General features: G+C 38.3%; 1 protein-coding gene and 1 long non-coding RNA gene across 2 annotated transcripts; one reads left to right on the top strand and one right to left on the bottom strand.

Annotated features, from left to right (window-relative positions):
- LOC125745887 (uncharacterized) lies at window positions 1-17,559 on the top strand. Its single transcript, XR_007398799.1, has 3 exons — window positions 1-128; window positions 15,116-15,201; window positions 15,457-17,559. It is a non-coding gene; the product is annotated as an uncharacterized LOC125745887 (long non-coding RNA).
- LOC125745879 (follistatin-A-like) lies at window positions 16,720-22,321 on the bottom strand. The gene is made up of 6 exons (XM_049019128.1): window positions 22,157-22,321; window positions 20,825-21,016; window positions 20,380-20,598; window positions 19,994-20,218; window positions 19,232-19,462; window positions 16,720-17,736 (listed from the first exon to the last, which is right to left on the bottom strand). The coding sequence occupies exons 1-6, from the start codon at window positions 22,248-22,250 to the stop codon at window positions 17,648-17,650; spliced, it is 1,050 nt and encodes a 349-aa protein (XP_048875085.1). The 5' UTR covers window positions 22,251-22,321; the 3' UTR covers window positions 16,720-17,647.
- Window positions 22,322-23,801: the final 1,480 nt, after the last annotated feature.

The following is a 23,801-nucleotide window of genomic DNA, read 5'->3' as shown; positions in this document are numbered from 1 at the left end:
ACGAAATGAAAGCTGGGTGCTGGCTGCCTCTGTGGGCTCCTGGTGCATCACACGGACTTCCTGTTGTTGATGCTGGTGTCAGGTGGCATGTTGGCATGATGAAGCATGGGCCAGCCGGGAGGGTGCAGGTATGATTTTATTATTGTTAAAATTGAAGACAAGACAGTGAAAATAATTAAGTGATGATGATAGAGGGAGAAAGAATAAAAATGAGACAGATTGAAGTGATTGAATAAACACTATGGATAATAATAGCAAATAAAGTAAAGAAGTAATGCAGCCATAATTAAGGGACTGTGGTATGTGGAGTAGAAACATTCCCCATCTTCTTGTTCTCATTTTTAAGATATCTCATAAAAATTTCACCCAAAAACATTTAGGGTGAGTCAGAATAAACTGTGTCAGACACCAGGCAGTGAAAAACTGATACAAACTAAAAGGCTTCATTTTGTAATCAAAAAACGGTAAAGCAATATGCTACTTGGAGCCGAACATTCTCAGCTCATTACATTGACACAAGGAAGGCATTGTACTAAACTATTAGACGATTAAAAGCAATTATGCATTTTGACACGCTCACAATAGAGCTAATGAAGACTTTCTCCCTTGCTGTTGTTGTCTTTGTGCAACATGCTGGCAATCTAAAACATCTGCCCTCAGAGAGGTGCTTTCAAAGAAATCTTAACTGTCCTGTGACAAGCACAGCAATAATGATAACATTGCCTGATGAGAGCAAAGGCGACTGGGTCCAGCGGTAATTAAAGTGCAACACAATATGTGGCTGTTTAAGATAAGCTTGAAGTGACTTACAAAACATCTCCCAGCTATTTTCACTGACCAGTCACAAAACAATTTTGGCTTTTCTGCCAGCGTCCAGATTAAAACTGAATTTGTTTCAAGATTTTACTCCAAACCCTACTAATTGTTTGACAAAATGAAAAATACATATGTGTTCTTATATATGTGTTCCATCTTCCCGTTTAAGTGTCGGTTTAACCACGAAATGTCTGTCACTGTGCAACATGTTTATTTATAAATTAAGATTTTCCTTTAAGAATTAAAAAAAAAAATCATCATGAATAACATCATGTCAGTGACAATTGTTATTGTATGGCAATGTAGTGCACAGGGCACAGCATCTTTCCTATTAGTACAAAGCACTGAATCACTAGCACTGTAGGGCTCTTCAAGAACGTTATGCTCTTCGAGTGTCGGGCAAATTAGAGACTGTGAAGTGGATAATTGATAAAAGCTCTTGTCTCTCTACTTCGAACAGTCATATCATTCTGTTCTGGCCAAAGTCTTGAAATTTTTCGGCCTGGCGGAGCAGACAAAACAGGCACTTGAGACGTGTAGCAATGGGGTGGACCCCGATTTGGGTGACTTGTGCCTGGGTTGCCCATCCCCGTCTGAGGTGTCAGAATTCAAACCCCAGAGCCTCGTCACTTTCACTTCCCCCGGTGCCCTTCAGCATACAGTAATTTATATATTTATATATCCATGCAGACAAACCCTTTATCTAAGAGGTAATAAGTGAATGTGTGAGGATGGTATTATTCTCAGAGGCATAAAAATTCATTCTGCAAGAAGGCATACGAAAAACAGCAATGACATGTATCACAGGCAAAACAAAAATAAACACAATGAATCTAACATTGGTGAGTTCTTTCTGTTTGGGAATTTTCTGTGTAATTGTTTTTAAACTTTGGAATTGCTATTGTCAGTTTTTATGTCAATTTTATGAAAAGGAAAATAAATAATTTTTTTCACTAATATTTTCTTCTAGTTATTGAAGCAAGCTGATTATTTAGTTTCGTAATGGAAAGTGGTATCCTACATAGTGTAGTCCAAAATGAGGCTAAACTGGGAATTTGCTACTTGCCAGACCAGCACGCCAGTACAGAGACATACCCTGAATACTTGGGATAGCTGCTGTATCCATCCTGTTCAGGCCACTTTCATTCTGCCATCGCTTCCCACTGGCTCCTTCAGAACTATGCCATTTTTGACAGGTGCTTAAAAAAAACATCACAAAGTGTTAAGGTTCTTGTGTGCATGTGTGTGTGTGTGTGTGTGTGTGTGTGTGTTTGTCTGTGTGTGTGGATTAGGGTTATATTATATTGTAGGGACCAAATTCCCCCACAATGTAATAAAAACCTGTTATTCTGATGTTGTGGGGACCATTTTTCAGGTCCCCACAAAGACCTGTGAATCAAAAAAGTAAAAATGCCAAAGATCTCATGTTTTGTTTGGTCACTTGTGATTAAGATTAGGGCTGGGTGGGGGTTTAAGTCATCATGTTATGATTAGAGTTTTCCCCATAGAAATGAATTGAGAGTCCCCACAAAGATACGAAGATATAATTACAAACCTGCATGTGTGTGTGTGAGTGTTTTTTCTAAATGCCAATCACCCACCTTTTTAAAAGACAGGCCTCCCATTCCACCCTAACTGGATAATGAATTGCCTGCGGATATCCTGTGTCGAGGTTTACATCACTGGCCATAGCACAGGGCAGTCTAACGGCACAGCATGCCTCATCAAATAACAATTGAGCATGCATTTGAAAGAGAATCAGAGATCTCAGACCATCAAAGGTCTTAGCTACCTATAGTTTCATATGCCCCAAGTAGATTGTTTATTTTATTGTTTTATTTTAGTTTTGTTTTTTTATTTATGAGGATTTGTATTTACTAAGGCATTTATTCTGTATTATTATTATTATTATTATTATTATTATTATTATTATTATGTCACTGTAAGTGTTTTTTATAATTTTAATAATTGTTTCCTTTCATCAAAAATGTAACACAGACCATTCATGGAACATATTATCCTTTAAATTTTGTTAATTGATAAATTATTGATTCATTATTCATTTAAATGATTGATTCATAATTAATTGAATTGATTTTTATACCAGGACGGGGGTACTTTATAGAGGGCACTGGTTAAAACTAAAGCATATATCTTTCTGTGGCTTCCAAGCTACATATAAGTTTAGTTTAGCGTATACAAATAAAAAATTAATACATAAATAAATTCCAATATTTTCCAATATACCCATAAATATAAAACAGTATAATAATAAACGATGGTGTTATATCAAGGATGAAACAACACAAAAACACATAGACTGAAGTATTATGTAATCCTCAATTATGTAAGTCCGCAAATTTTGATAGATTGTGTTGAAAAGGTTATCATGAATAAATTGAAATCTTTTTACATGTTACCCACTGGTACCTTACTGCACATTTCTAAGCAATTTGTCATAATGTTCTATAGCTAAGTCCTGGTGAATGCAGGTGTGATTGAAGCTATCCTACTTGATAGCAAACCTTGGCCAAAGACGGTCTGTGTTTTATCACTCTGATAGAGCTAACTAAAAAAGTCTGTCATCATTAACATTAATGTGTAGCCTTATAAAGCAAGTCTGTGAATGGCTTATATTGCTGCTATCACCTTTGTACCCATGAATGCATTGTATATAGCATTAATTCAAGATTATTCAAGGTTATAAATCTTATTGTTTTTATGGGACCTAATGGATGACATTAAAGTGTTTTGCATCCTTGACATATGTCAGATACGATATTTTCATCAATGATTCATCCATACTGGTCTGTGTTTTTTTGCTATGATCTCAGAAAACACCAGTCATTTAGTCATTTCGTTATTTAATTCCAAGTCTAACCTCAAACATGTCCATGAGAATGTACATTTAAAATTATTTTGAGTTGGGAATGTTTACTTCATTAACCATTAATGCACACACACACGCACATGTAGGGTATACCTATCCTTATGGGGCCCGCTCATTCACTTCTATGGGAAAAATGCTAACCCCTACCCTGCCCTAACCATAACTATAAGTAACCAAGTAAAATACAAGAGGTTTTGCATTTTTAGTTTTTTCACAGATTTTTATAAAATAGTGTTTTCCCTTATGGGGACCAGGAAACCGGTCCCCATTAGGGAAAAAAATGGATAATTATTACATTTTGGGGACATTGTGTGCCTATAAGGATAGGTATACCCGCTGACACACACACACACACACACACACACACACACACACACACACACACACAGAGTCATGTAATCATATCTTTTTGGGGACCGCTCATTCATTTCTTTTGGAAAAATGCTAATGCTAACTATGACAACCTTACTTATTATATAAAACATTCATTGGAAATAAAAACAAAAAAATTAAGGGAAAATCAACTTCAATATAAAGGGCAGTAGCAGAGTTCAGAAGTAACCAATCACATCAAATATCATGTCCCAACGCGAGCAGAATGCACCTTCCAGCAATGAAAGTGATTATTCTTAATCCCAAATGAAAATCAAAGTGTTTCTGTAGGACTTCCTTGAAACTTTTATATCCAACTGGGACAGTGATGGTCTGCAAGGAGCTGAGAAGACACCTATTGAAATGCACTCATTAAGAAAGGCATATAAAAGAATATCAGAGACACTGGATGGACCATGGAGAACTTTGAAGATAATTATCAATAAGTGGAGAAAACATCGTGTCACAGGCACATCTGGACAACCCTCCAAAGCTGATGACAGGACAAAGAGGAAACGTATGAGGAAGGTTAGCAAGAGCTCTACGGCAACATGACAAGAGCAACACGGATTTCTTACTAGTTTTTGGGGCTTCTTGCAGGTGACCAGACTCTCTCAGGTTTTTCAAATAAGATAGAAGCTGTTTATCTGAAAAAGGAACATCCAAGTCCATTTCAATTTTGCAAAATAATAATAATAATAATAGTCTTGGGCCTTACTTTTAAGAGATAGGTTTGCCGAAAAGACAATACTGCTTGTCATGCTTGTTACAGCATATCTACCGTGAAGCAGGGTGGTGGCAGCCTCGTTCATTGGAGCTGCTTTTCTTCGTCTGGGATGGATGTCAGTTCATGTATTTTATGGGGAAACTTATATTGGTTCATGATTTGTTCTTGAGTGGTAAATGAGTTAAGTAATTTTTGCTGCTCAATTGTCATACCATTATTAACGAATTAGTTAACTGTTAATTAACATAGTGCCTAAATGAAATAAATGAACTGTCATGATTGATTAATTATGAAGAAGCATGGCATCAATGCGTGACTAACACTTACTGTAGATACTGGTTCAGTTAGCATGTGCATTAATCATGTCCCCTCAAGTGTGACTCTTTTCTGTTTATTTCAGCTATTTAACCTGCTACTTATCTATCTGTTTTTCTATGGAATTTTCCCAGTATTTTATTCATTTATTTCTGGCTTTACATCACAAAAACCAACAATCTCATTTTATATCAACTGTTTCCAGGTCATTACAATGCATTCTGGAGTCTAAAATCAGTGATAAAATTACGATGGCTTTTATATAAAATGAACAACAGGCTGGAATCAATTTATTCATGCTGAATACCTTGCAGATTGTCAGAGCAATAATACAGATTAGTGGTATCTTTTCATGGTGTAATTTAAGAACATTACAGAAATAACACTTGCAATTTTTGACGCGCTTCAGACAACACCCTAACAAACTTGATCTCCTGAAGAAGTTCAAAAAGTGATGCACACTGTAGGCCATGACTGAGGTTTAAGGTGTTTCCTCAGAGGATGAAAAAGGTCGTTTTGTCTTTCTTGGTCAATGTGTTAGAGTTAAAAAAAGAGAAAAGGGCCCCAGCTATGGTCTAAGGCCCACGAGCCACAGCCAAGTTTTCTTTGGCCAGTTTTGAAACTCATTTTGAAACCAAATATTGTGAAACCAAAGTAACAAATGTTCCTGTGCAACAAAACAAATAATTCAAATACAGCACCTTAGAATACATCAGAAACAAACATTTTATAAAAAGCAGATGGTGGCTTAAAAAAAAAAACTTAATAACAGGAACATAATAACGATATCATATAAACATACTTCCAACATATGTTTACCATGCTCATTCATTCTCCTTTGAAGTATCAAATGTCTGCTTGCGGAACAGCACATTTGGGGAATACATGTGGCTCAGGCTATATCCAAAAGTGCAGCAAATTTGATTTAACCGCTTGCAGTGAATATTTTCTGGGAAGCATAATTCCATTACAGGCTGAGCTTCACTTTATTATGCGAGTGTGTCCTCCTACTATTGTATTGTGGACCTGCGCTGGTCGAAGCTCAAGTCCCCCCACTGCTTCACTGAATCCTTGAAACTAATACAGGGCTACTGTTTGCACTATGAAGGTTGTACACTCCCCTTGTTCTCAACATGAAGGTCACAGAGTTTGTCGTCCATGTATATTGACAAGTGTAAGTTGCTGATGATTGCAACCTGCATGCTGTGTGCAATTAACTGCCTCCCCATCACCTACGGCATAGGGAAGAGGCTGATATTGTGGGGGGGACACAATTTCATGAATACAATAAAAATATGCAGGGGTACATTATCCCAACCCCCAGTCTCCATGCTCCTGCCCATCACCAATTTTACAATTTAATCTGCTGCCTCTATAGCAAATGATGCCAGAACAGCCGCCTTCAACATTAGAAATTGACTTTCCTGCATTTTTCCCTCCACGCAAACGTCTGTGGCTATTCTTCTGTGTAACTTCACACTGGCCCCTGCTGGAAGCTCTGCCGCCCAGGCTTGCCTGTCAGCTTTGGCATGCTCCTGGCCAGTAGGTGCATCCTTTTGGGGCCCAGCATCCTGCCAACCCCCACCTCTCCAGGCCTAAACTCTCAGACAAATACTCCTGCAGCCCAGTGTCTCTAAAAGCTTTTCCCAGTATTATCAGTTTCAAAGGACCAGCTGAGCTTTAATTTCAGTGGCCTTTCTGGTTATCAGTGCTTACAAAGTGGGCAGAAAACATGGCATAAGACATACTGTAACCTGCTTAATGAACTGTTTGCTTTTTGTCTTTATTGTGATTTAAATCAAAGATTCATGTATTTATTTGATGGAAACCGTAACAGACATCTCAAAAACATCATTATATGAATATTAGGAAATGCTGTGAATTTAGCAGTTTTAAATCATTAAGCATGATCTCGCTTAGTCCTCTCACCTGAAAAAGGTCTTGATACTCTCACTTAGTCTTTTAATTGAAACCTCATTCTGCGACAGTCTGCACGTCTGTCCAGAAAGGAGACGGTAGATGGTAGATTCACCATATTAAGTGCAAAAAAGCTATAAATTTTTTGCACAATCATATAAAAGGTATGGTTAACTTCTGATGGCCAATATTACATAATTGAGTTAACGAATAAAATTCAAATTATAGCCATATACATAAAATAAGTCACTTGCAGCATTAAATAGTGAAAAACTGGATTGTTGGCTGCATTGACAATTAAAATGCACAGGAAAACAGGAGGCTTATGTAGAACTTTGTCACATAGTGCAGCGAGAATTACCTGCATCTAAATATCAGTAAGACAACCTAGCTGGCTGGAGATTGCGATTGTGCTAGGGAACTTATAAGACTAATTACCTTCAAGTTCATATAAGTACACAGGGAGCTACCTAAATACAGATTAGACAGATGCAAATCCATCTCAGGACACAGCACATACTGCAGGAAATGCAAAGACATCATTTAGCTTAAATATATATCTTCTGTAAAGGGGAAAGCCCTGTGGTTTCACACCTCTGGGATCAGGGTTCAAGTCTCCGCCCACGGTTCCAGGTATGTGGGGTTTGTTCTCCCCGTGTCATCGTGGCAGTTTCCCCTCACAGTCCAAAGATATGCGGAGGTGAAATAGAGTCACCAAATTGTCCATAGGTGGGCTTGTGTGAGTGAATGGTGCGTGAGAGTGTGAATGGATGGACAGACATGTTTTCAATCTGCAGGAGGAAACCCGCACAGCATATGCGGACTTCACACACACACCCACCCACACAGTGGAAGTAAGATTCAAATCTGTAGCACTGGAGGTCTGAAGCAGCAGAGCTATGCAGTGAGTCATAATGCCCCACACCAAAGCACAATCTCACCACAATAAATAAACAATTATGGGTGCTCATAATAAAGACTTTGCAGATATGGTTTCATCATATCTTTTCATTTTCACAATAACATGTCAACAGCTTATTAATTTGTGACAATTTTGTATCATTCATAACTGTATCAGAAGCATTATGATTTGTTTTTATTATTATGAATGCTACATCCCAAAATATAGGAAATCACAGAAAGTGACACCGTGCTATTACTTTGTTTGGTACTACTACTCAGACATTCTGATTTTTACAGAAAAATATACTTCAGAAGAGGTGTTCAATAGCAATGGTATGCTGTAATAACTTCACACCAAATGTAATGTGTTTAAGTAAATTTTACAGTAGATATACTTTTAGCATTTTTTGTGGCAAGGAAAAGATTTATCCTGAAAGTACCAAGTTTCAGCACTGATCATGTTAATTGCGTGAGTTATAAGCAGAGTATATGTACTATCCACTTACCTTATGCTGCCTATAGCCTACCTACAACCCTGTACTGCATGGACGAAACAATCAGGAATGGATGGGTAGGTGGACCTTTTAAATTCCTCTCACATAGAAATATATGATGTCTTGTTTTATTTTGTAACATTTAGGGCATATTAGTGTCACCGAAATGATATTGCAGATTCTAGTGTATAAACAGTAGAGAATATGAAATCAGTTTACATATTGGTACTTTCTTTTATAACCGACATCTGCCATCACTGTGTAATAGTAAAATTATTTGTTTGAAATGTGGTTGAGATTTGTAGTGCAGGTTGAACGCATGTGACCTGGAGCAGTAAAGGACCCTTCATGCCCATGATTACTGTAATGGTAGCAGGAGGTTAAACTGAGCATGAAGCTTGCTCACCTTTTTTACTCTGCGACAGACACTTGGCCTTGTGCCTTTTCCTTTGCTGACTTTAACCTGGTACAGTGGGAAAGGTCAATTGCTGACAAGGGTTGCTCACTGGACATAACACCAATTGAAAAAGTACTGATCCCAATAATAATTTATTGACCACAGTACTGGATTGGATAATAAAGGAAAATGCAGTTCAGACTACTGGTTGATCTAGTTTGTGAGTATTTATGAACTTATCTAAAGCATTTTCTCAAACAGTACAAGCCAATATTGCTCTATAAAAGATACCACACCACCCTGACAAAAATGCGTAGCAAACTCCCAGTTCAAATAAAGTTTAATTTATAGAGCTCTTTTAGTGGTTTGTGAACCAAAGTAAAAGTTTTTATGCGGGGCAGGAATGTGGCAGTAATTTAAATGACTTGTGCACCTGTGAGAGAACAGCTTAGGAGATAAAACAACTACCAGATGGACATCTGACACAAACATACTGATTGTCACAGTAATTGTCTTGGGGGAGGAGAGAATGGAATCTGATGGAGAGCCGAGTGCAGGAAACTCATTCTGCTTCCCCATTGGCTCCATCAACTGGGCCTTTGGCCGGCTCCCATTTATCCCATTGATAACAGACTTCTCTGTCAGCCCACAGCTCCCAGGAAAAACCGTGTTGTTCTGTGCTAATATACAGTAGCTGGGTTGTCAGGAAATAATGTGCAGTACCAGAGCCAGAGGGACTTTCTTCAGACCGTTTTCCCTCAGTAAAGAACCATTAAGAAGAAAAAGCTGACAGAAACTGTGGAATCTGGGCAGGGTGTGGCCTGGGTGGGGGCTGCCCACTGCTGTCCCACTTTCACGGAGCTTCTGCAACTTCCAGACAGTGACGGTAACACCTCGACATACCAACCTGCTCTCACAAAGACTTATAATCGTATACGTGGAGTGTGTGGATACTCAGTTAAGGCATGTGGCAAGCTTACATTAGCCCTGAAATGTGATTTTTTTTTTTTACAAAATAAAAGGCAATGTTAGACATGAACTACACTCAGGGGGCATATTATTAAGTACACCTACTGAGTACAGCGTAGGACCCCCTTTTGACTACAGAGCAGCCTGAATTCTTTAAGGCACGGGTTTAAAAAGGTGCTGGAAACCTGACTTAATGGAGATGACATTTTTGCCCTTGTAGCCTTCCTGCTGGCTATAACGAGTCTGGCCATTCCCCTATGACCACTCTCATTAACAAGGCATTTCTGCTCTTAGAACTATAACTCACTGAATCCTTTCTCTTCATCTCGCCATCCTCCGTAAACGCCGGACATGATACTGCACGATGGCTTGGGGTTCTTTGTGAGGTATCGGAACTACAACGTTTGGTACCAACGATCACAACATATTCACTTAGATCAAACATATTGTCCATTCTACACTTTGTACCTGAACCTCCTGACCCTTGCCTGTGAGTTTTATGTAGGAAGTCACAGTCACATGATTTTCTGTTTATGGGAGCAGTCTATTAGCATTAATGAGCATGTGTACCTAATAAAACGGTCACTGAGTGTCATCAGAAAATCAAAATTTATGTGTTCGTTGGTAAACAGAATAAGGCTTAGAAATTACAATACAAATTGCTTATTGACAAAATTTAAAGGCTCGATGGGGAAAATTGCACACATAATTACTTCTGTTGAACCTTTTAGGTGTTTCCAATGAGTGTTCTGTTATGCAGTGGAAAATTGATATGTTTTGGCTAAACACGCCTGATTACTGTAAAACAAGCTTGATTTTTTACAATATTTGGAAACCAATTATTTTACCATTTTACCTTAACCAAGAGAGTTAAGACTTTCTGCTTCATACACTGTTGCTAAAATTTTTCACAAATCCTTATCATATTCAGCTGCTTTTGGCTGGTAAATTATGTAAAGAATTTGAATCTTTAGAAGAAAAGGGCAATGAAATTTGTCATAAAACTTTCATTTTTGGACATGCTGGCCTTGCAGTAATTTAATTAATATTATTTTGTCTATGTCTTGTTCATTGTGCATTGTTCGTTGTTCATTGTCTTTCTTGTGATTCTTGGTGTCAGTCAATCCCTACTTCTGTTTTTCTGAAGATGCTAGTTCAAAATTACCCCTGGTGATTAGTAATGGACTGATTGCTTGAATAAGCCTTGAAAAGTTTTGGGAAAATATTTGAGACTTGTTTTTATCTTAATTATTGCGCAGTCTTTTTGTATACATTATATTTAGAATGACAAATGCATACATTTAGAATGACGTGCGCATAAATATATACTGTCATTGCATTGAGGATGTTATCAGTCAGTCTGGACTGTTTTCTTGTCTAACCAGAACTTTGTTGACACCAAACTGATGAATATCTGTGTGATGTGGATTGAACCCACATGAATGAAAACACTGAAAGATCTGAGTTGTTTACAGTAAATGTTATTCCATCTTGTCCAATCAGCCTTTAGTCAGCATGTATTTCCCCATATATTAATTTTGGACTATGGCCACTAATATAATAATAATACCTTTCCTAATTAAACTTTCAGATTTGTTTAGGATCTTTCTTAAAGTTATTTTTAAATAGAATTCTGACTTCTATATTTCTTTGCATCTTTAACACGATTAGATGAAAACGGCAGGACTCACACCCCCAACTCTGGAGGTGTCAGGTAGCACTGCTGCCCATATATAAATATCACATAAAAAGTAATACTGCAAATGCTTCTCTCTCACTCTATCCATCCATCCATCCATTTTCCAAACCGCTTATCCTACTGGGTCGCGGGGGGTCCGGAGCCTATCCCGGAAGCAATGGGCACGAGGCAGGGAACAACCCAGGATCGCAGGGCACACTCACACACCATGCACTCACACACGCACTCCTACGGGCAATTTGCACTCCTACGACAGTGCTAGAGGTTATCACAGGCAGCACAGGGCAGAGGCACAGCCTAGATACCAGTCCATCACAGGACACACACACACACACACACAATAAGATGTTTAGAAACATTATCTCACTTAATTGCATATCTTTTAGAGGAAACTCAAGTACCACTGGAAGAACATGGAACCTCCACTTGGGCCAAAATGTTACATGAAAAATGTTACTTTTCTAAAATGTTCCTTATCTTGTGCTTTTCCTCTTTAACTGGAGTAGGTAATCGCAGTCCATGCAGCAATCCAAAGGCAGTATCTGAAGCACCTTGGACACAACATATGTAATCAACATGGAAATATTGCAAGGAAAGTCATGAAAATGTGTACATTTTAGTTTTAGTTAGTTAATGAAGCGTTTGCTTTTTGAATGCATCAGTGGAGCTATTTATGTAATGTTCTTCATGAGAACACGTTGTTCTTTACCACCTGTTGGACAGATGCATATCATATATTAGACTTTGTACACTATCAGCTGACATCTGTTCTTTTCCACTCTGACTTCAACCCAGGAATAACAACTTCATGGTATATTACATTTTTCAAATACATATTAATCAGCCCTCCATGACTGAGCCTACAGTCTGAATATCTTTGGTCAAATCTGAGTATGTTTTAAACCAGCGTGCCAGAAAGAAAGGGAAAGTCAATTATTTGGTCAAAACAGCAGCATTTGGGAAAAAAAACTCATTTAGAAAAATTGTTTTGCAAGACTTTATAAAAAAATAAGTGGCTATTGTATTGGAATGTAATGCACAAAAAAGTCATAGCACTGTTTAATCATACTTTGATCGATTTATGAAATTAGCACTCATGGTACCCATTGTTTTGGCTAGCTAAAACAATTTGTATACCTTTGTACATAGTTTAATTTAGGATTAGATCTTCGAAGGTTGACACTGCAAAGTCGGCACCATCTTGCTACATACTATAATCAAATCAGAACTCCATGAAACAGAACAGACTTCTGAAGCTGACCTGCCTCTGGTCTTTTGTCAGAAGCTTTGGTGATAGCCTACCGAAACCTCTGTCCTCGCCAGCTCGTCCATTAGACTGTGAATAAATGGTTTCTGGTGCGAGGCTGCGACAGCTTGAGTCCTGATGATTACATGTCAACTGCTATTTATCCATTTTCGTAACAAAGGTCTAGATGTTCACTTTGACAACCCCACAACATAGGAACAGATTAGTGGGCCCTATTAAAGTGTGCCACTTTAAAGGTACAGAAAAAATCCTTGGTTTTATTCTTTGCTATTGCAGACACATAGCCCACAGAAAAGTGAATAGTGGTACACAATGAGAGAGATAAACTAAAAAATGCTAGAAAACAGAAAACATTGAAAGTTGTAAAAATTAATATTTGGTATATTTTTTGTCTTTTTTGTGGTAAAACTTTGTGAGGCCTTGGGCATGATGAAAACAAAATTATGGATGTTGTAATTTAAAATGCTGTAAAACCACCGGGTGTGCAAGGTTAAGGGTTATGAACGGAAGTACAAATACAGCCAAGTCACACCAGCACAGCGCGAAGTATTGAGCAGATGTTCTCTAGCCTTGCTGACCGTTATCTTGTCTATCGTCTCCCTTTTATTCCCCGCCTGCTCCGTTTACCTTGTGTTCACTCCTTACCTGCCTCCCTTTCCTTCTCCAGACCCGCTCCCGATCCTGACCCGTCTTCCCAGCCGAGCCCGGCACGTCTCGTTCCCGCTCCCCAGTGTAGTCTCGTCTCGTGCTTTTCTGTAGGACTGACTTCCCGGCTACCGACTTCTCTGCTCGTCCCTGGACCTCGCCTTTTGCCAGTCCCCACCTGTGCTTTTGCCTGGCTAGCGCCAATAAACCTAGCGCTGGTTTGCACCTCTGGATACTTGTCTTCCTGTCCTTGGTTACCTGACAGTATCATTAAACCTGACTGCTGTTTTTTCGGCCTAGATTGGTAAGTCCGGTCTTCAGCAGTTATTGTGCTATGCATTTCAGAAAACATTATAATCAGCAGCAGATACACTTAAATCAGAAGGTGAGTTAATCAAATAAGCAAGATGAAAACACCAAGATCTGAGGTACAGTATTAACAGCCTACATCCCTTAGGAAGTAACTGTTAATACTCTACCTCTCAAGATTATGCAAGTTAAGGATGTGTATATCCTGTCTTCAATGGAGTCCAGGTACTTATTGAACATAGTTGAATTAGCGCCTAATTTGCACATGAAACAACTATCTGCTTCTTCGTCTTCTTTGTCTTCAATAAACTGCAACAGATGCTAAATAGTTGCTACACACCTCAAACAAAAAGAAACTTTAGGCAGATGTTCAAAGAACCAGAGAACTTCATTGCCCCCAGTTTCCATTTGTTTAGGTTTGTTATGATGTCTAGATTGGGGAATCTTCATTTTCCCTTGATATGATCAGCATAATGCAGTACCAATCATAGGCGTCATTAGGTCTGATTACTTAAGGCTATAACCGTGTGTATTTTAGCCCTGATGCGAATCTTCCTTCTCTCAAAAAAGTCTTGACTTCAGTTAGCCGCTGATTACAATAGCTAGAACCGGCACCCCCCCTCCCCTGGTACCAGTAGAACTTACAGTCCAATCAAAAATTTTTGAACCTTTCATTTTAAAATAACATAGCTACATCATAAATAACCATAAATACTGGCTTGCTAATTAAAAGCACAAATATAAAAACCATTTTTCAATTAACAGAAATAGTACAATGGAGTAGTAATATTACAGACAATGACCAAATTATTTTACTTTGATAAAATGTTACTCAATAAACTTATAAGCCCATGTCTGCAGGTGTGCTGGGATGAAAAACATTATCAGGCAATCTAGAACTGCTCTGAAATAGCCCTATTTATAACTAGAAATAGCCCAATCTAGTGAAAATGTCTGAAAACCTTCACTTCAGTCACTACTTTGCCTTTTTCTTTATAATACCCACAGAGTCTGTTCTGGGCCTGAACTACTTCAACCTCTTGTTTATTTGCACCTTGACTCCAGTCTGATGGGATCGTCTGACAGTGAGGCGAAGCTCAGATCTGTGCCAGTGAATCTGTTTTATTTTTTATTGAATCTTATTTGGATTTCCTGTATAATTGTGTCAGAGGAAGTAAAGTACAACTTTCCATGGCAGTACATTTCCAAAGTCCCCATGAAAGTTTCCATTTGCTTGAACTGACAATATATATTCATATCTTGCAGGTACTTTTTCATGCCAAGCTTGCCCAGGGATCACTGTTGGTGTTTCTTTCAGATGTGAATAAAATTTTGTGACATTTTGATACCAAGCCATGTCTCCTCAATCTTTGTCTTTCTGCCTCTTCAACACAGATACAAATGCTGCTGTCAAAATTGTGAAGCTGAAGTGCATCAGATACAGCAACAATCGCAAGGAAAACTGTCTCCAAATGCAAAAGGTACCATTTCAGCACATACTTGGACAATGCCTCTAATTGCTTAGATTTTTTATTTTGGACACAAGTCACCTTCCATAGTCCTTGAAATCCCTTCCCTATTATAATAAATGCTACTTCTTGGAAAGTAGTATCATTCAGTCGAGTAACACGTTGCATTAATTCCTTCTAATGGAATAAATACAACACAAGCGACAGTGTATTAATAAAACTTGGGCCATCATGGATCTAATGGAAACTTTTACTTTTTGGAAGTAGCATCTAGGAGGTGCAATGGTGTCCTGGAGCTTGTCTGGCATGGACACACCTCGATTAATAACAAGCTGGATTTATGAGGATGCATGACGTGACCATATAATAGACCTTCACGTAACAGAAGAACATAGCCCACACTCTCAGTGACAACCCTACTAGGATCACTGCTTCCTGCCAAGCCACCTGGCTGGAGTCTCAGTCTCTATGATGTTTAACTATGACATACTTTGTCAGAAGATTCCCTGGGGTTTCTCCTTTGTTCTTTTGTCTCTCCTCACAATTTGGATTGATTACTGTGTGTCACAATTTCCATGTATGAGCTGCTGGCTGCTATTGATGAGGGTGTCTTTTTTGGTAGACGTTACTTTGAAAGAGCATAAATTAATGTAAGTATCAGAAGTGTTTGTGACGCACAGACCTGAAGCACAGATGATACTACATGCTTGTGTGCCAACATTAAATCTCGTTCCAAGTCACTGACGTCTTCTTTTGCAAACCTGGCTCATAGCTTTGGCCAGTTAAAAATATAATGAGATCAGCAGGTAGTGCAGAGATCATACAGCAAGTATTGTTAACCAAAAGTTCCATACTCAAATCCTAGAGCCTCATACATGCATGCACCGTTTGTAAAAAGTGTGTGAAAGTACATACAAATTTTTATTTTTGAAAATCACCGAATACAGTGTTATGTAAACCGATATTTAATGTACACTTGAGAATTATGTAGATACTTACATTAAAATCACAACACAATTTTAGTTGTGTCACTAGTTGGTCAGTGCTACTAGCGTACATCTGTTTATTGAGAAGACATCCATGGAGGGATTGTCATGCCTTGAAGGACTCGAGGGCAGGAGTGTTGGCAAAACAGAAAAGGGTTTTTTTTTAAACTAAATGAACAGGGAAGGTAAACAAACAGGATCGTGAGGGATCAGAAATGGGAGGACTAAAAATTAGGAAGTCTACAGGCATCAGGAAGGTACAACATCAATGACGAGACTTGGGAACATAGGACTGGGAAGCACTATATACTGTACTGGACTAACAAGTGAGTGAACGAGAGACAGCTGGGAGTGATCAACACGAGGGTAATCAACAGGAGGCAAGACAAATGAGTAACAAGCGTGGCTTGTTAGGATCACACTAGGGAGGGGACAGGAGGGTCAGGTGGACATGGTGGGCAGGACACAACAGAAATGTCATATTGTGTGTGTGTGTTTCTCAAATATTCCTAAATACATACATCTGAACAACACAAAACAAACCTCAGGAAAAAAAGTTATTTTTATTGTTTCATTCAATCTGTACAAATACGAGGATAATGTTTATGTACATATACCATTTACATAAAAAATACAAAACTATATATTTATAACTGATTCTGTAATTATGTGTCATGTTTGAACAATTAAAAAAAAAGATTTTCAACACAATATGAGAACAACAAAGTAACTAAATTTGATATATTGTTTATTAATGTTGTATTATATGGATTTCTGCGAGTCCTGCAAGAGCAATATGGAGCAAAATAACTGCTATGATGAACAGATACATTAGCAAAGGAGAAGGACAAAAGGCAATTTGCAAGGGTTTGCAAAAGTACTTTTCAGTATTGTCAAGTATCTTCACAAATCCATTGGTGGCTCCATCAAGAAAAACTGCCGTTTGTTGTCCTCCTTCTCGATATTTGAAAACAATGCAAATGGTTGTCTATCAAACATATTTCTTAGTTTGTTGCACCATAAGAAGTACTTTGCAGAACCACTGAGACAGTCCCTTTGGTCAGTTATGTATAGTAAACAAAACTCAAAGCCATTTCTGTACATTGAATGGTGGATTCCCAATAAATAAACACATAGGCTAACATGCGTTTTTCTGTGAAATGAACAACTGTAGCAGAAGAAAACGAGAGTGAAAAGCAGATTTATACAGCTCAAGGAATGCAATTTACAGCTTGCAGATTTATACATGGTCGCATTGTACCTCATAATAAATAACATTGTTTTTCTTTGGAAAATACAAAATAACAATGTATATATAATTAGCCAGACACTGTAAATGTATAAATTATAAAACACAAAGTATAAATAAACATCTAGCACTGAACTATATGTGAACTTCTTTTTTTTTCTTAAAAATAAATAAGCATACACGTATGTACATTATTGACATGAGTCTTGACATTGGTGGTGGTTTATCCATCCTGTATTGGAGATAAATGGAAATAAGCCATGTAATCTTGGTCTTCATCATCTTCCTCATCGTCCTGGTCTTCAGTAATGGCTATATGGGGGAATACATGGTAGCTGTTGTATAAATATGAATATCAACAGCGTAGAATCTCAGTGCATATGTGTCTAAATCCCTCTGATAAAGCCACATGTATAGCCTTGTGTTTTACTTTACTTGACTCTGCAGTCTCCAATGTAAAATTGGGTGCAATTACACACTAGCTTTGCATAATTGATAAAGTCATTACTGCAACAGAAGAGGGGAATCTCACTGTATCAAGCCATTTTAGCAGATCCCTGAAAGCTGACAAGCAGTGGTCTTCTATTCTATTTTATTTTCATCACGTCTAATTCATTTCAAACATATCTCTACAGGAGACCCTGTACTGCAGTCTGACCTTTTCCAGGCCAAAGGGCAGGATTCTTTGAGGTATTTTCTATAGAACATTGTACATGGAAACAAAAATCATACAGGCAGAGCAAAAAATACAAATAAGGCAATCCCTCATAATCCACATGAACAATTTTGATATTTTCAGTCTTAGCATAGCTATTATTTACAACAGGCACAAATTAAGTTCAAAAATGATCATGTCTATTGTAGTATAAATAAAAGACCTTAAATATAAAACTTGTTTTGCAATTGGTAAATCGCGATTTACCTAACCTCATGAGGTGATTATAAAGTTGGTCCTCCTTTTCTGTATCTTGAAGCATAGGTGACCAGAGGTGAAAGTAAGCAATAGTACGCAAATTTGTGTCAAACAGAAGTTATTTAAATCAGACGTGATGAAACTTGGAATGTTTCCTTCGGGTTAGGGTGAGGTACTGGGGGCCCTATCTTACTGACCACATTAGAGACATAATGTGCCATTGTAATGGGAAGCACTAGGTTTTACATTACACACATGGTACTATTTATATTTTAAATGAAAGAGAGCGGCACCAATGTTACAATCACCTTATGAACATTACCAAACATTTTCTTTTCTTTTCCAAGAACATATGGGCTAAGCTGTACGTCATAACAGATGATGATGATGATGTCAGTGCAGTCAAAATGATTGATTACAACCAAAAGCATGAAAATAAATACATCATTAACATACAGCTTATACAATAATTGTGGTGTTCACAAAATATAAAGATATGCCCTTGAGTCTCTCTCTATGCCTTATCACAACAACAAAAACAAAAAACTTATATTTTAAGGCAACTAGTTTAATGTCTCTAGGAGGAACACACTTTCCTGTTTTAAAAGGAAAAATCTGTTCTATTTTAAAAAGTTAGTATTAAAAATATATTATTGTTAGTTATGAAGGAGATTATTGGGTCAACAGCCCCACCCCCCAAAAAAACACAAGTCATATATATATATTTTTTTTGAGTTGCAGGAAATGCAAAATGTATGTAGCTAGCACAAGATGTCATGCAAAAACTCCCATTTCCAGGTCCATTCTGTTGTTTAAACAGAGGAGGGGTATGGAGGAACAAAGGGTGGGGGTGTTCTAAAAGAACACAGAAGCGTCTTTCACAGAATTACTTACAGTTGCAAGATCCCGAATGCTTAATTTCCAGGAGAACCCCCATAGCACATGCAGCCCGCTTCATGGCACACTCGCTGGGATACGTGGTGTTATCACTGGCGCACACAGCCTCTTCTGAGCCACTATCTGGACAGACCTCCTCGCAGAAAGAACAGCGCCCCCTACCCATCCTTGTATCCCAAAGACACTTCTTCCCTGTGCTGCACTGGATGTCGGCACAGGACTTGGCCTCTGGGACAAAAAGCAGACAGCATGCTGTTAAACACGTGCAGACAGTCAACAAGGTCTGGTAAGGGGGTTACTGTTTTTGGAGAGTGACATTTAAAGTGTGTTTACACCTAGCTCAGATTTCTGCTGTATTACATTATCATTAATAGATCTAGGTAAAGCCTGGAGACAGGGTATAACTGTAAACATTAGGAATACGTAGTTTGCGGAAAAAAGACCAGGATAAGCGCTTTAAGTGAAATAAATATTCACCAAAAACCAAAAGTCAAAGTTACCGCATTTTATTATTATAAATATATTTTGATATAAGCCATTTAGTAAGTAACATGATTCATTAAGAATTAAAAAAGCTAAATACGTATCTAGCAGCCATGGTTAAGCCCCGTAGTTCATTCCCCGCACAGCTTGTTATATGCAGCCATAGCCGCTTAAGCAGGTGCTTAACCCAAATAAATGGAGTAAAAACGGTTTCCTGGGACAGATGCATAAATAGAATAAAATACTGCAATACATGACATGTCAAGCAGTGCTTACTTATGCATTTCCCTTCGTAAGCAACTCCAATGGACCTGCCGAGAAGGCAGGTAGCCCTTCTCAAATGACAAGCGCTGGAATAGATGATTCCGTCGTTTCCACACAAGTATTGCTCCGGCGACGTTACTTCTGGGCAAATCCGATTACATGTCACACAATGCGCATTATTGGCCTGATCCACCACGCACGTTGAACTGCCTGGACATAGGACATCGTTGCACGTCTCTGTAAAAAACGGCATACAATGATTAACGCACGCAAGACATCGTTGCTCTGTCTAGATTGTCTTTTTGTGCAGTGGCATGCTTCAAACGAACATTAGAGTAGCAGTCAAATGATCCTGGCAACAGGTGCCAGTATTTCCCTGGGGATTTCGATTGACGTACTTTTGCATTTCCCTTGATATTGGACCTCGAGGTCTAAGTGACTTTTACATCTTGCTTTCAGCAGGACGCACTCGTCTCTGTAAGTTTTTCCATCTGTCCCACACACGGGACCTTTCCAGGTGACATTGGAGCAGTCTGGGGCGCAGACGCAGCGCGGTTTGTTCCTCTTGTTCATTTTACACTTCTTTCCTGGACCGCAATCCACGTTGTCACACGTTTCTGAAAGTGAAGTAATTCGTTACATAATATATGCCAGACATTGTCTACAGCCTCGATCGCACGTGTTTCTTTTAATTTATTGCGTTATCTATTTCCGTACAACATGTGCACTTATTTAAAAAGCTGTTATGTAAACAATACGAATCACACGTCTACTCTCCTGCACTGCAATTCCAATTTTAAAAATATTTCGGGACAAAACTCAGTTTATTTATTTAAAACATACCTTTGCAAGGTATACAGTTAGGAGCCCCTCCACTGAAGACCGTCCAGCGAAACAACGTGCCATTTGGTACATCTTCTTCGGTCCATGAAGTACCCAGTCTGCCACTCCGACAGCATTCCTCTCTGCTCATCCCATACATGTATAGAAACTGGCATCTTCCGTTCTTGCCTTGCTGCAGCCAGCAGTTACCAGCTGCGAAAATCCCCCGGCGAGTTAATTTCTTAAGTCAGCGACCCACACTCAACACGTGTAGCATGAATTCCGTATGGTCCTTTAAGCCGTCGACACTTTCCCGATTAGGAAACCTAACGCGACTGTTCGACACTTGATCGCCTGTGTCCTCAACAAGAATTTAGATATTGACCTATATATGTATCAATCCGGACCAATATAAACGCAAGACATATTTAAAATGTAAAACAATACACTAAAATGCGAAGCAACACAACTGTCTCAAGTTCATGCCATAGATATTCCGTTATACTTGAGAAATAAGTGAATGAATTTACATGGAAAGAAACAAGATTTTCATTCCCGAAGATAAATGGCACTGCTCGAAACGTCAAATCTATAGTTAGAAAGGAAAACTATAGCTAAGTATTACAACTAATCACTGTATGTATAACTCCACAGGCAGGTTTCCAGTTGGTCAAGGTTTGCTATACAGTCCAGTGCAGATGAGAACATTTTTCTGCCTTTTAATGACAGTTATTTAGGCGCCAAAATTTTCCAGGACTGAAGCATATATTTCAAAATCATAAAAACGTTAATAATCAACAGAATTCACTTAAAAAACAAAAACATAAGCTTCTGAAAAAGTCGCCCGTACCCTGGGTGCAGCTACATTTATTTGCAGCTGCATTGACAGACTGGCACTACTTCAGACAGCAGGGGTCTCTAGGATTCTCTGATTGTAATAGTATATTTAGATACCTTAATAATAAAACATGGGCACGTGAAATTATCACATCAAATTATGTTTGATAGACAACCATTTCAAAGAGAACATCGTATTAGAAAAAAATGGTTTTAATAGTCTATTACTGTCGTGCCAAATTCCGCAACTCATTAAAGTTAAAAACTTTGCCCTGTTCCGTCCACTTTAAACTAGTTTTAAACCGCCTTTTATAACCATCATTCCCTTCTGAAAACACATTTATCCTGTTTGCATGACACATCAAAGCTGCCTGGAAGTCATTCTGCATGCTCTTGAAAAGTTTGAACGCTGCTTCGCAGTCCCATAGCCACATTTCCAGCTACGTATTTTTTTTCAGATAATAAACACACCCAATCTTGATTCATTTTTAAAATATTATAACTGGAATTACTTACCCTGCACTTTGTGATCTTCTATGAGGTGACTAAGCCATAAAGACAATACAATTATGCCAGGGTGAAGCTGATATTTCTTTAGCATCCTTAGCATAGTATGGCAAAGTGCACTACTGAAAGTAATCTGCTTACGATGGCAGTGTTGAATGAATGTCAGACTGTGGATGCAGTCTCTCTTTTTAAATCTATAAGGGGTCTCCAGCCGACTGTTTGTGGTGGGCGGGCTTCTAATCGGTGGGGGTGGGGAGAAAGATTTTTTTTTTAGTTTTTTTTCCCCACTTCTAATCAGGTGACATCGTAAGTCGTACTTTATCTCACACAGTAGTTTACAAAACCATGCCGAAAAGTGTTCACAGCATGACTGTCCCACATTGCCGAGATACCAAATAATATAACTAAGAATGGCATTATAGTTTGCATGCACCTCTACATATATGCCAAGTTGCACTATAGAAGGTATCTAATTACTTTTACATCATTTTGTTGGTTGGGAATTTAGGCAATCATATCAGTTCATTTCCTCTCACAAAACCATTTCTTTAGAGTTGATAAAAATTATAGACGCGTAGAGCTTTCTCTTTCCCAGGGTAAAATTAATTTTCTTGTTACAGAATCGATACATTTTGCCAATATGTAGGCTGGTCCTTTGTATTCACAACATGAAAAAATGAGTGTTAGTACGTCCCTGTCGGACATTTAATTGCAATTTAATTCAAGAGCGAAGTCCCCTATCTACATACCCTGTAAATGAAATATAAACCAAAAGTTAGATAATTTAATGTAAAACTGGTTTTTATACTGTTTTTTATCAGCTCTTCCGTCTTAGAAATGTTCCGCGACAACAGACGGTTTTCCATCAACGGCAGATAATAGCTCGTCTTTTAATAAATGTGCTTTATGGCAATGAGATCTTTATAGACAGACAAGGGTAGACATCAGAATAGAGACGTGCTAATAATAGAGCAGACAGTTGTTTGGGTGTCCCAGTCAGGTCAGACTTTTAAATATACTCAACCTGGTTACTAAATAGGTTTTACTCCCTAGAGTTTACGGGCTACACATTAAACATCCGTCTCTCGGGAAAGAGTGACCGCTTTATTGTTTACATGTACAAGACCACGGGCTGTGGTATGACAGCTACTTAAGGTAGTCACCCTCTTGTGCAGGAATTCGCAGACTGCTTTCGGCTCCCCCTATCTGCAGACAGTTAGAACTGCATGTCGTCTGGTTGTAATGGAGCACCAGCACGTCATTGCAACCGATGCCTTGCTGGCCTCATTATCACTGCCCATGTGAAGGTAATCGGTGCAAAAAGGCTGTCGGTATTCATTTACGTCAAATGTTAGGAGGAACTAGGAGATTTTAAGGGATGATGGGTACTTTTCACTGGTTTTGCGTTGTATTTACATCATATTAAGATGGTAATTAACGTCGCAGCATTTAAAATTTGAAAATATATCGAATGCATAATGCGTGTGGATTCAAATGCGAAATGCATAAAATATTGCTTTAAAGTAAGACTTGGACTGACTTGATATTACACTTATGTCAGGTTTTTAAAATTCGTGAAGCGTCTAATTGAATCTTATAATTAAGGTAGGCTACTGTGCAGCCTTCATAAAACAGAACGGTATTCACAAAGTCT

Source organism: Brienomyrus brachyistius, chromosome 7 (assembly GCF_023856365.1).
Source record: "Brienomyrus brachyistius isolate T26 chromosome 7, BBRACH_0.4, whole genome shotgun sequence".
NCBI lineage: Eukaryota > Metazoa > Chordata > Actinopteri > Osteoglossiformes > Mormyridae > Brienomyrus > Brienomyrus brachyistius.
This window is presented reverse-complemented; position numbering and strand designations above follow the sequence as displayed.

What these genes read in the sequence shown, in the direction of transcription:
- LOC125745879 (XM_049019128.1), bottom strand. Translation starts at nt 22,250, where the DNA reads ATGCTAAGGATGCTAAAGAAATATCAGCTTCACCCTGGCATAATTGTA. An exon ending in TAACTGTATACCTTGCAAAG is followed by an intron (nt 20,599 to 20,824) that starts GTATGTTTTAAA and finishes CTTCACTTTCAG; the next exon opens with AAACGTGTGACAACGTGGAT. An exon ending in TTACGAAGGGAAATGCATAA is followed by an intron (nt 19,463 to 19,993) that starts GTAAGCACTGCT and finishes TTTTTGTCCCAG; the next exon opens with AGGCCAAGTCCTGTGCCGAC.